The sequence below is a fragment of the Anas platyrhynchos genome, chromosome 10, assembly GCF_047663525.1.
Source record: "Anas platyrhynchos isolate ZD024472 breed Pekin duck chromosome 10, IASCAAS_PekinDuck_T2T, whole genome shotgun sequence".
In the NCBI taxonomy this organism is placed as follows: Eukaryota; Metazoa; Chordata; class Aves; order Anseriformes; family Anatidae; genus Anas; species Anas platyrhynchos.
In genome coordinates, this window is record NC_092596.1 from 425,046 (window position 1) to 438,336 (window position 13,291).

Sequence of the window (13,291 nt, forward strand, 5' to 3'; positions counted from 1 at the left end):
GCAACCCCTGGCATTTTACCTGCAGCCCCTCCAACAACTCTGATGTTCCCTGCATCGACTTCAACCACTGCGCTGGGACCTGAGGCCCCTCAAACCCGTGTCACTCGCCCTGCAGCCCCTCCAGCCCCTGGCATGTTCCCTGCAGCACCTCGAGCCCCTGGCATGTTCCCTGCAGCCACTCCAAGCCTGGCACAGGCCCTACAGCTGGCTGCGGGGACTATCCAGAAATCTGCTCCAGAAATACAGTGATGGCAAGGAGCCCTCCACTTCATTCTTCCTTTTTTTTCTAGCTGGAAGCATTCAGAGTTGTCAACGGAATTGGTTTGGAGGAGTAGGAAAGACAGAATTGCTGGGTTTCTGCTTTCTCCCAGAAACTATCAGACCACAACATGACAGTTGTCTTTCTTTTACGTAATTTTACACCTGGATCTTTCTCACTTTTATGAGTGTGGGGTATTCCTTCTTTCTCCCTTTACCTTCCTCCCTTCCTTCCTTCCTTCCTTCCTTCCTTCCTTCCTTCCTTCCTTCCTTCCTTCCTTCCTTCCTTCCTTCCTTCCTTCCTTCCTTCCTTCCTTCCTTCCTTCCTTCCCTCCTTTCGTTCTGTCTGTCTGTCTCTCTTTCTCTCTTTCTGTCCAGCACTGATTTTATGGCTACGTGTGCATATCCACAGTGTAGAGTTTTCTCCGTTCCGTTTCTTCCCTGAGTCTTGCCCCTCTTCCCTGCAACTGAACAGCATTGCCTTGATCAAGGAAGTGGCAACATGCGGCTTACACAGTAACCTGCTGAAATTACAGCTATAACCATGGAGCACAGCTGCCGATCAACACAAGACCACCAATCGCTCACATTTCTAAACTGCTCGTCACAATTCTTCCGTATGTAGGCTGTGATGCTGCTCATCTCTTAAGCACCCATCCATTTCTTCTCTTCCCAGACCCTCAAGGTGTCCTGGTCAAACCACCTCCCTTCCTCTTGCCCCATCTGGCTCTCCCACCTTCCTTTTCCCTCAAGGCTCAACTTTTTTTTTTTTTTTTTCAGCATAGGAGCTCCATAGAAGCTGCTGCTGCCCACCTCCGAGTTGACTAGGGCTGAACTACTGAAAAAGAAAAGAAAATCTATAAATAAGAGTGAGAGATATTCAGTATTTCTCTATGTTGTCATTTATTGGTGAAGATGAAAGTCTGCAGTTCATGTTCATTACACTAGCATGACAACATGACCACAAGGGGGACTGTCTGGTAGTGAAAAGGAACTTCTGCATGGATTAAAAATCTTTGCCTTTCTTTATTCTGAACTGTTTTTCTTATGGCTGCTAGAGAGAGAGATTCTCTGCCTTAGAAATAAAACTGCCCAGGCTGTTCTGATAAACCTGTAGGGTTAAGGCACTTCTACCAAAACAGATTTCAAAAGGCAAGAAGTCAAAAAGCAACAATTCAGTAATCTGTGTACGCTTCTATATTAAGTTTTAAGATAACCTGGTTTATATTTAGTTCACACAAATTAACCAAACATAGCAGCATACAACCTAAGAAAAGCTTAAGAAATTTATTAGATGCACAGATAAAGTGCTGTAACAGAGAAACTTGTGTAAATCTATTCTAAAATAAATAAGGTACAGTTAAACCACCTTTGACTCGTTTTAACTCGGAAAGAAATAACCTAAGTTTTAATCATTTGAATTTTAAGGTCAAGGTGAAATATACCATAACTATAACAGTGGTTGTGATCTGTATCAACTATTTGAGGCTCCTGTTCCTCTTGAGGTCTCCCAGAAACAGGAAGGCTATTGCAAAATGTGTCCATTAGACATAGTTCCTTTTACAGAAACATTTTTGTAATAAAGTCTGGTTGCTCAAATACATGTTAAAATATTTAACAAGGAAACAATTTTCTCCTGATCCAGTCGATCTTTTAAACAAGACGATGTATTTTTCCTATGACGCAGCCCACAGGAGGGAACAGAAGTAAACATCCTCCTGAACTGAAGACTGTTTTGCTTGAAGAACTAAACTATTGCATTATTATATGAGAGCAAGAAATATCCATTTGGGTTATCCCTTTCTCCAAACATGGTGCCCAGTGATACATGTATTTTTGCCTTAATCTCAAAGGCCCGTTTGTCTCCAGGTAAGGTACGTTAAAAAGAGATTCCCTTTAAGCATCTTATCACAAGAGCTCTTACTGCCTTTCCATCCGGGGAAGCTTGTGTGTTAAACTGCCCTTGGAGTTTTGGATGCTACTAGATTTCTGTGCTCTGTTATCCATAATTTCAGGCACTTCGGGGCTAACATGGCTGTTTAAGTCAATGCAATAATATTACCAATATATTCAACACTCAGAAGAGTCACCACAGTTTCCTTCACACACTCAGGATTTCAAATTCTTCTTCCAATTCAAATAGCTTGTCAGTAGATTCAATGAGTTCTGTAAAAAAAGATAAAGAAAAAAATGCTTCTAAAGACATGCCTGATTTTGTTCACTTAAAAAAACAACTTTGAAAGACGCATTCCAGAAAAGTACTTTGTAAGAGTGAAAAAAAAAAATCTGTGCTAGCAATTGTATGGCTTGTTTGGATACATGCCTGCTATATATTGCTTGACACTCACAAAGGATAGTTATTCTACCTGTGATTATTCTTTTATTTGCTAACGAGGAACATAACATTGCACAATTAGGCTTTTAATCGGTGCCTTACCTGCTCCTGTGGTTGTCACTTCTGGTTTTGTTGGAGGTATGAAAGGAGGCCAGTGTGGCGGGTGCTTCTGGACCAGCTCAAACATCCGTAGACTCTGCTGCTTTAGAATCTCCTGAGGACAGAATGCTTTCATTTTAAAAGCTGGCTCGGGAGACGCTTCAAACACAAAACGTGTCTGCTTAATTGAAAGTGTTTTTTAATTACGCATGTCCATCAGGAAAAAAAAGTCTTTATACAGACATACTGTGAAATCCAAGCACCATGGTCTCTGTAATACATCCCTAGTTAAAACACATCTGGAAGACAGATCTCTTGAACTGTACTACAAATTATCAGTCTTATCATCTTTTGATATCAGCTTTGATATCTGCAAACCTGTAATTTTGTTTACATGTAGCAAGCACACTAGGAATGTACAATATTTTCTGCTTTTTAAAAGAAAGTTGCTTGCATAGAACTCTCCTCAAGTTTTCTGTTGATCAATAGCACAAAAGACAGATCTATCAGCTCCTCCAAAGGGAAAAAAAAAAAAAAAAACGCATCAGATTTTGAAGGACAGGTTTTGGTCAGGAAAAAAGGTGTTCCTGAAGCCAAACGCTATTCCTCTTCAAAGAGAAGTTACCTTCTGTCCTGTATTTCAGTTATTTACAAACTGTTTTCCTTAGATGATTTTTTTTTTTTTAAATAAATGCCCTTAGAGGTTGATGGTACTTTACATTCAGACGTCTGGTGCTTAGCTTAACAGCTGCATGCAGAAACATCCTCAAGTCTGTTTCCTGTGGCAGCCAGCACCTTCTGTTCTCCCTAGATCAGCAGGAGCTAGAGGCCTGCAGCACTTACAGAATCAGATCTTTAAGATAGCAGGGACTAACAGTCATAATTAGAACACGCAATCTATTATGTCAAACAATAAAAAAGGATCAGGAAGCAAATCATTGATACATCACTACAATATGGCAGTTAAACCTTAGTCATTTAGTGAGAATTAGAAGTTAAAAGCAAGTGTCACCCAGTAACACCTTCAAGTGTGGATGTTTACACCCATTTTCCAACTGGCAGGGTTTGTGGCTGGTAAAGTGCTGAACAATTTCCAATTAGCAATTCAGTAGTATTGCCTTACCCTGATGCTTTAATGCATTCTTCTCCATGGCTCATACAATTTGTATACAAAGGAAAATGCAAAGGAAAATTTTACAAAAAACAGACAATAAAAACCAGACTTTATAAAGAACAAATCGAGATGCTAAGTTCCCACTCTTACCTTTTGTACAAGACTACACCGGTTATCAAAATCACATTCTTCTTTGCAAAAGAAGCCCTTAGGGGAAAAAACAAACACACAGAGTTTTACCTTTGCAGATGGTAGGTATGTGGTACCAGCAGGTAAGGCGGTTTGACCTCTGATACAGTAATGCCCTGTACGATCAGTAGATATAAGACTCCAAATATGTGGCAGCTCTAGGGAGAGAACCCACGGGGAGAACAAGGCCCTGCAAACCCCTAACGAAATAGTCAAGCAAAAAATAGCAGCAGCTCCTGTGTGCTCCTCCATGGAGCGCCACCCAGTTCCTACAGTCCAGGTATCAGCAGAAGCTGAAAACTTGTAGATGATGGACCACCTAAGGAACACTTCCATTCTGGTATCTATACTGAAAATATTTGCTCTTCATTATGATTTTGTCTGTCTCGTTGCATCATGCCACATTTTGCACAGTTACGTAGTTAAGTATTAAAACAAAACAAAACAAAACAAAAAAACTTTCTAAAAAGCAGCAGTATTAAAAAACAGGTATGTGAATGAATGACAGATACCGGTATCTTTACAGATTGTTTAAAGCTTTAGAAACACATCCCACTGGTGACAACTGCCAATCACCCAATCACAGGATACTGGCATGGGATCAGATCCAATTTTTTCAAATACCACAGTACCCCCATGACATTTTGGGTGAATTACAAATAATACATTTGTATTTGTAATTTGGGGTGAAATACAATAATTCCACTTAAACAGTTTCAACTTATGATATAAAGTAAGTTTAAGTAACTTGTCTAGGGGTGACCAAACCTAAAGTAGTGATAGAATAAAACACGTAAACCTGTTTCAGTTCCTTGCTCTGACCATTATAATGCCTCTTGAAAGAAGTAAAAGCTGCTCAGTAAAGAAAACAAAGCGAGCTCCCTACAGTACAGACAGCTCCCCACTTGCCCTAAGATTCTCCATGTAGTTATGTACAAACTACTATGTGTTGATCACAGAAGACAGCTTTGTGATCTTGGTTCTGTTCAAGGAGATGCATTGCTGCCCTTACCAATGTAGAGAGACATTACTTTGAGATAAAGTACATGCATTCCAGATTTCCTGACACTTACTAAAGCTACTGAAGGGTCCAAATTCATGATCTTCATTCTATGTGGGGCTTCCTGGCACTGGAAACTCTCATCGTCAACCGTGCCATTTTCTTCTGAATCTACAAAGCTTTGAGTGGTGTGAGGGTCCAGATAGATCAGCTCATTGCCTGGATGGGTAAAAGCCGTATGTTAAAAATAAGCAAGTGACATTAATAAGCACTTGGTCCAGAACTGTAAAATAGAAATTAGATTGCCATTGCAGTCAGTATAATCTAGACTTTCCACCTAGGGATTCTTTAAGAGAATCGGAAGGTTTAGACACAGCGTTTCCCACAGGGTATTTAGTATAACTTCCTATTGTCATCTATTACTGTAATTTTTTGGTTGGTTATGTTCTATCTTTGTCACATACTTTTATTTTTCCATGTGAGATCCAGTACTTTTTTTTTTTTTTTTTTTTTAAATCTCAAGTGTTGTAAACACTAACATTTGACAGATTAAAAGGTACAGGATGTTCACAGATGCAATCTGTAATCCCATTAGGCATTCATTCAGAAATTGGAACAAAAAAGCCTAACTAAAACAGGTTAGGTTTTACAAAAGGACAAAATAGGGTTGCAAAATTTTGGCCCAAAGTGGGGTGAAATCTGAAGGAATGCATTTTAAATTAATTAGAGCAATACTTAATAACAGAAGGTATGCAAAAGGTGAAAAAGATACTGCTATCAGAAACAGTTTTGAAATACAAGAAAATAAAAGTGACATTTGACCAATACACTTGTCAAATGCTATCAGCTATTCTCAGTATGTTGCTCTTGGTGATGTCATCACTTATTTTTACACCTAGCTTTGCTGTTAACTTTCTGCTCCTGTTAAGGATCATCTCATACTGTTTCTAAACTCTTTTAGATATGCTTCTTCATTTATTTTATTCTATTCTCATCTTTCTTTACTTCTAGAGGTTCACGCTTAGACCCCTTACTATTTCCCCTTCAAAAAATGTTCTCTTTTGATCATCTGCACATTTGGAATAAGTTTCTTTTTTCCTTACCTAAAAATCCTATGAAATAATAGGCATTCTTTGGTTTCCCTCCTAATGCTCCCAAAGACTGTGGCATCTTAAAGCATTCCTAGGAGTTCAAAAGGAATAAAGGAAATTGTCATTCATTTCTTTACTGACATCACAGATACCCAAACTTATTTGACAGTAACGAGCAATGAATTGAAAGAAAACCTTACTTTAAATGCATCAATATATACGGGATTTATGTGATTTATCCCTAGTCGTAGAGGTATAATAAGCAAGAGGGCTTTCCAGCCTGTGCAGAGTCCTCCTGCCTTCTTGCTTCGGCCAAGAGCACTTCTGTGCAAATGTGCACTGCTGTGGGACGCGCTGCTGCTCTGAGGAGGGGACCAGCACGTTTTTTCTGCGGGAATAAAACTAGAAATCAGTCAACGCACAGAGGAACACAAAGCAGATCTTCCTCTCAGTAGTGAATTAAGCTAGTTTGCCAGGGATCTTTATAGGGCACCCAAGACAAAACGAGCCGGGCATGGCAATTACAGCTATTTAGTAGAAGTAATTCTAGCAGACAGTATGTGCTGGCACGTCCAAGTGAGACGTTAGATAAATGATTGGGGGATGACAATTTAAGACTGCAGTGACATGTCCTATTAATGTTATTAATAGTGTCAAGCTTTGCCTATAAAACGCCAGAGAAATGAAATGGCAGCAATGATGACAGTAGAAATTCTTCAAGGAGCTCTTCACATCCAGTGATGAGAGCACGAAGTTGGCATCAGGGATCAAAAAAACACAACTGAGTTTGTATGTCCTTCTTCCCTCTTCTTACCCTTGCAAGACAAAGCCATGGCCCCCCAAGTATTTGTTCATGTTTAGATACATGCTGGCAAATGGAGTCAAATCAGAAACTGTTACCAGAAAACTGATGAGGTTTCACTTACTGATGTCTTCAATGACCACCGTATTGCCCATAGATACATAAACTGCTAATGAATTCCATTCATCAAATAAAGCAAGCTTCCTAGAAAACATTAAGGTACTAATTAATATAAACTAGTTGGATCAAAAGGGTAGCTTTACACTCAGAACCATTTGATTTATTTATTTTTTTTTCTTAAGAAAAAACATCCTTTCTGCATTTTTTAAAATCTCCATGTAAGAAAAAGAAAACTTTAAACATTAAATGTTTAATATCTTTAGAAAAATAGGTACTGAGTGGTACCAGGAAAAACATATGCGCTGCACCATGTGCAAACTGTTTTGTCTTACTGCTAAGTGCAGTGACAGTAACAGTCCAACTACATCAAGTTTATTACTTTTTATTGCTCTCGACAGTCTCTGCAATGGGTTCTTGCCCAATTGTGTCTTTTCTCATCTGGAAAAGAAAAAAATTCCTACCTATGCCAGTTTTGCAGATTACTTTTTGCTTAAGAAATTCCACTGAATTCAGTGGAATTACTTCTGCCTGAGCCTGCGTGCACAGCAGAAATGGGGCGTTAAAAGCTAAATCAGCTAAGGGTTTGGGGCACCAAAACTTCAGTGGGAGACAGCAGCACACAGTTTTATGTCCACTTCTGCAAAATCCAAACCTTTGGGGAAGGGAGCTACGCTCTTAAGCTGCACTGGCAGAATTAGCTGTTTCAAATAAGCCAGAAAGAAATGGGGGTGAGCGTTTCACCATGAAAAACTTGGCCATGAAAGATCTGGAGTCCAGGGCATGCTTCAGCTCCCCTCCCTCTTCAGATCATGTGCCTGTTCCAGGGTGTCAAAGACTTGCTGCTGAGCTCGCAGGACCTGTAGCCTAGCCCCTGCCTGAGGTAAGACACCTCCACGTACCCCTGGAGAACTGAGCAGCCTCAGTTCCTTTCAGTGTGGCTCCCAGACTATGAGGAGCTGCCCATCTTTATCCAGTAGCCTTGCTGGCAGAACTGCTGCTCAGAAAGGGAGGAATTGCAGCTCAGTTCCCTCCTCAGCCGAGATGGCTTCTCTCTGATGTTTCACACCACCACTCCGACCTACACGGTGGCACTCTCGACCTGCCAGAGCTGTGCCACTGTGCAGAAAGGAATATACATCTGTGGTGTGACTGGTGAGGGCATGCAGACGGCATAGCAGGAGACTTTCCTGCAGTTTCTTCTCCTCAGGCTCTTCCTTTATTAAAATTTAGAGGTCACCCATTCCCAACTCAGTACCTGCACACCGAGCTGTGGCATGACATTCCATGCTGCACTTGTAAAGAGATGGCAAGTACATTCCTGACTGTGGGACAGGGGGAGATGCAGCCTTCAAAACTCTGCCTGGGCCTTGTCTTGGCTGCCCCAGGGGAGTACGTTCTGAATGAGACTGGTATGATCTCACTTACTTTAGTACTTGAGCAACTGTATTTGGTCCAAACCATTCTCCAATTGACTTCCCCTCTCCAACACCCACCTGTGCTGTTTTCATAGTGAAAAAAAGACACACGTACACAAAATGAAAGAAAAATGAGACCATAAAGAATGTGGGAACAATATACAGTAAATACCGTGACTGTCAAACATTCTAGAGTAACTGCAATCTGTATTTAGCAATAACAATTATTTTCTCAATCTATGCTCTTTTCAAAACTTAGGGAGTGCCAGTTTCTTTAATAAACAAAAGGCTTCTAAACTACAATGAGAATTACAAGTTAACAAATGTTAGTGCCCTTTATTACAAATTACAGCAATAAGCTACAAGACTGCCTATTCTAACATTACTGACTCTGGTACCCAAGGCTTACAGAGTTTATCAAGAGCTAGATTCTAGTACATGGCTTTATTTAGGTCTCAGGGAATGTTTCTGTACTACTAGTCTTTGCGCCCATCTGCATACCTTTTTATTTTTGTATAAGCATACACACTGTCTTCACATCCACTTTTTAAAATTATGAATTAACATACTGCAAATTAGTGATTCAACACAGTAGAAATTTCAGTGGAAAAAACCTGAAAGTTTATGTTTGTTCTTACCCATCTGGTGGATTGAATAACAGCAAGCCTTCCTGTCGAGAAAGCATCGTAGGATTCTGTGATATTCTTCTGGTTGTTTTTTGTGTTTTTCCCATTGCCAATCTGAAAGGAAAAATTGATATAGAATAAAAAATGGTGACGTTTTCATTACACTGATCAAATGTCTAGACAGCAGAAAGCTTTATAATGAGATGTTAAAAGACATTTCAATTCATCTCGAATATTTACATTTTGTGTAGAGCTCCTAGAATTCCAAGCTTGTTATTTATCATCAAGCTGCCCTTTATCATCATAGGCTAGATTGTAAAAACAGGGAAAATAAAACAAAACAAAAACATCAACTGCAAACATATTCTGACGGATCATGCTGCGTGTTGATAGCCATTCCAGTATCTCTGAGCTTCCAAGATTATTTAAAAGTACAGGCTGTGTTTAGACCTTGTTGGATTTCTAAGCACCCATTAAATAACAACATAAGATCCATACAGAAAGTCCAAACACTCCACTGGCAGCATCCTGGGAAGTGACATGCACGCTTAAGAGCTTGCACCAGGGGGGTTTGGACCTCGTGCTGCTGACAAGTGAGGAGTGAAGAGAAGGGTAAGAGCACTGTCCCACGGTGGCAGGTTTTCCCTTGGCCTCAACTTGGGTGTTACACTAAAAGGTTTATAAAATAATGGCGACAGGATTCCCCATTTGTTCTCCTTCTATGCCTATTTCTCTGCTTCAGGCTGGGATGATTTCACCCAGCTGAATATGAATTGATTCATTAGGAACTGTTACCAGGGCATCAAAGAAAGTCTCACTAATAAATTCAGGGTTTGTGCTTTTAATGGAGTACTTACGAAGAAGCGTCTGCAGACAATACCAAAGTTCCCTCAGGACCAGCACTCACCTCTCCCTAAGTGTCTGCAGATCAGTGCTTGGGCCAGCATCATCTGCCCGCATCGCAGCATACATCCCCAGCCAGCGTCCGACGAAGGACCCGTGCCTCCTGTTAGGAAAGTTCAGCACAATCAGTGCAGGCTTTCAACTGGGTGCAGCACCACAGAGGACATTTCAGAGTGCTAGAAAACAGATAGGGCTGCTGAAGCCTCCATGAACTGTCCTACAGATAAAAGGCACACAGCAAGACTTTGGTTCCATGCTGTTGGTCTAATTCTAATCTCTGCATTGCACAAATAAACAAAATTAATTTATTCCTTGTGGAGCTGACTTACTCTTTTCATTCTTCAAGCAGCATTCACAAACCATTTACTGCATGCTATACAACATGATCACCTGTTTACATACAGACATAAATAAACACTGATTTTAATAATCTTCATGTTTGCATAAACAGTTAAAATGATGCTCAAAATGCGCTAATACTCTAGAAATATTTTCCCAGCCTACGATGCCATCACTTATCTTGCTATTTAATTTAGAACAATGCAGCAAATCTGCAGTATACTCACCAATAGGCGAAAACTTTCTTCTATACGTAAACCACGTTAAACCACAGTAAACCACACGTGAACACACCTTGGCTTATTGTCTGACTTTGGCTTATGGTGCGTCTGTTGCTGTGTCCAGCACAGTGCAGCCCCTAAATTGCTACCAAAAGCTTGCCACAAACCTCAATCCCCCTCTTAAAAGAGACCCTCTTGTTTGTTGCCCTTCTTTCGACACTCTCTAACAGGTTTATGTCTTCATACATATATATACAACAAAACATCAAAGAGCTCAGCAAGGTCCACCAAGGAAAGGAAGCAATGCAGGAGAAAGAAGACAGGACAACAGGGAGAATGGGCAGCATAAGGGAGGAGGCAGCCAGTGGCCTTAAAAACAAAGCCTAAAAAATAACTTCCACTAGTGGGACATAGTGAATTGGAGCTCTGGGGTCTGCATCTAGAGATGTCTTTTCTATTTATCGTCTTGTTGCGGAGATGGGTCCTCTGGCTTTGGTTGTGTTTTTTCATGTTGGGCAATTATCTCCCAAGAAGAACCCCCTGTTGGACAGAAAGGTAGAGGTGTGCTCCAGAAACACAGTGATGGCAAGGAGTCCTCCACTTCATTCTGGCATTTTTTTCCAGCTGGAAGCATTCCCAGTTGTCAACGGAATTGGTTTTGAGGAGTAGGAAAGACAGCATTGCTGGATTTCTGCTTTCTCCTCCATCCTATCAGACCACATCATGAGAGTTGTCTTTGTTTGATGTTCTTATGTCGCGTTCTGTTATTCTATATTTTTTTCTCTCTTATGTGATTTTATGTTCTTCTGTTACGTTATGTTCTTATGTTCACAACAGGACTCCTTGCCAACACCGCCTCACAGACACCTGGGCCAAAGAGCAGGGCCTTGAGCGGCTAGCTCACCATGACAGAGCTCATTTCCTTCCCAGTAGCTGCCAGGTGCCCTCTGGGGGCATTTCGGGGCTACAGCATGGGAAGAGTTCCTTGGGGTGGGAAGCCATTGGGCTAGGAAATGGGCAATGTTCCCTAGGAAGGAAATCCCTGGGAAGCAAAAGCCTTGGGATGGGAAGTCTTGAATGGGGTGGGTACCATTCCCTGGGGAAGGAAGTGCTTGGAGAAGTCCTCCAAGAGAGGGGAATTCTTTGGGACGAGGTCTCTTTGGCTGAAGAAACGCTTCGTGTTGATGGGGCAGATTTCGTCTGGGTTGCTGGGAATGTGCCATGCGGTGAAATGGCAAGGATGGGCACTGCCGCTGAGGCCGAGAAGCTGGTCCTGGGCTGGGCAAGCCTTGGGCCGGGCAAGTGGTGGTGTGGAAGCGTCCTGGGCATGGCAAGTGCTGCGTGGGAGGGAAAGCCTGCTGGGGATGGCCAAGTCTTGCGCTGGGCAGCCTGCTTGGCTCCAAAGCCTGCAGTCCTCCCCAAGATGTCGGCGAGGGGCTGGTCAGCCGTTGGGACGGAACCCCCGTTGCCCGCGTTCCCCAAGCAACCGCCCCACTCTCCAGCCACCATGGCAGGTCCAGCAGCCGGCTCCCGCTCCTCCCGGGGCTGCGGCCCTGCTGGTGAGCCCAGCGCCCCAGAGCTCAGCCCAGCGCCCTTTTTCCCACAGAGGGTTTCCCCAGACGGCTTCCGCGGCTTCCGCAGACGCAAAACTCCCCCTTCGTCGTCCCAGCCGTGCCGCCAACGGTGGCTGCCTGGCTGCTTCCCTCCCTCCCCGGAGCGATGGCGCTGCCCTTGCAGCCCCCCCAGGTACCCACCCTCCCCTCCGCACTGCCCCAGGCCACCGTCTGGCACGTGGTGCCGGGGGTCCAGGGGCAGGTGCTGCAGCTCCCCGCCAGGGTGCAGCTGCCACCTGGGGGGCACCTCCCAGCCCAGGGGCACCACCTGCAGCTTGGGCAGCTCCCCGCCGCCGCCGTGGGGCAGCTCCCTGCTGTGGGGCAGCTCCCCCACAGCGCTCCTGTGGGTGCCCCCAGTGTCTCCCAGCCCCTGCTGATGTGGACGGGGACGCTGGTGCCCCAGGATGGTGCTCCCCTCTGCTTGAGGCCCAGGGCCGTGCTCCATGGGGAGCTCCTGCACCCCGGAGGCACCTGCCTGCTGCAGGCCCCTGCCTACCCCGGCCCCCCACCACTCCTCGTGCCGGGGCCTCCGCTGCGGGGGCAGGCGCTCCCCGCGCCCCGCACCCTCAGCAGCAGCCGGGGGCAGCTGCCGGAGCCCTGCTTGCACGCCGTGGGGCTCAGCGAGGACCAGGGGCCCCCGCTGCCCGGCCCCACTCCCCCCGAGCCTGCCCAGGCTCCAGCGACCGCCAGCACCCAGACGGCGACGCCCGACGGTGAGTTTGGGGCTGGCCCAGCCGGCCGCTGGGCGCCCCACACCCAGGAGCCATGGCAAAGCTGGCAGCGGGGGATGCTTGGGGGATTGCATTGGCTTGCTTTTTCCTCAGCGGCGACACTTGCAGAGGTGCCTGAGGAGCCCCTGGAGCTGCTGGAGCTGGGCCCCGATGCCTTCGCCGAGGCCTTTCCCCAGCTGGCAGGGGACAGCCAGCAGCTGCAGCACCTGCAGGACCAGCTCCCGGCCGACCTGGACAGCTCCGGCTTGGAGGAGCTGCTCAGCTGCCTGGATGCCGTGGAGCACCAGGACGCCTTCGCCGCTGTCCCCAGCAGTCCTGTCCTCAAGCGCTTCCTCTCGCAGCTGCCCGACCTCTGCGAGGACATCGAGGAGCCCAGCACACAGGGACTGGCAGCCACCAGAGCGCTGGGTGAGGTCCCCTCAAGCCCTGGGCTGC

The 13,291-nt window shown here is 44.5% G+C and overlaps 1 protein-coding gene and 1 long non-coding RNA gene across 2 annotated transcripts; both read right to left on the minus strand.

Moving 5' to 3' along the window:
* Positions 1-1,732: 1,732 nt before the first annotated feature.
* LOC140003304 (uncharacterized) lies at positions 1,733-4,013 on the minus strand. The gene is made up of 3 exons (XR_011811706.1): positions 3,957-4,013; positions 2,696-2,807; positions 1,733-2,424 (listed from the first exon to the last, which is right to left on the minus strand). It is a non-coding gene; the product is annotated as an uncharacterized lncRNA (long non-coding RNA).
* A 1,070-nt stretch (positions 4,014-5,083) lies between these two features.
* LOC140003352 (cysteine protease ATG4A-like) lies at positions 5,084-11,843 on the minus strand (the record flags this gene model as incomplete). Its single annotated transcript, XM_072043098.1, has 8 exons — positions 10,519-11,843; positions 9,957-10,055; positions 9,062-9,163; positions 8,434-8,506; positions 7,013-7,092; positions 6,287-6,474; positions 6,099-6,177; positions 5,084-5,214 (listed from the first exon to the last, which is right to left on the minus strand). Coding segments are annotated over exons 2-8 (714 nt in total), but the record flags the coding sequence as incomplete, so codon positions are not given.
* Positions 11,844-13,291: the final 1,448 nt, after the last annotated feature.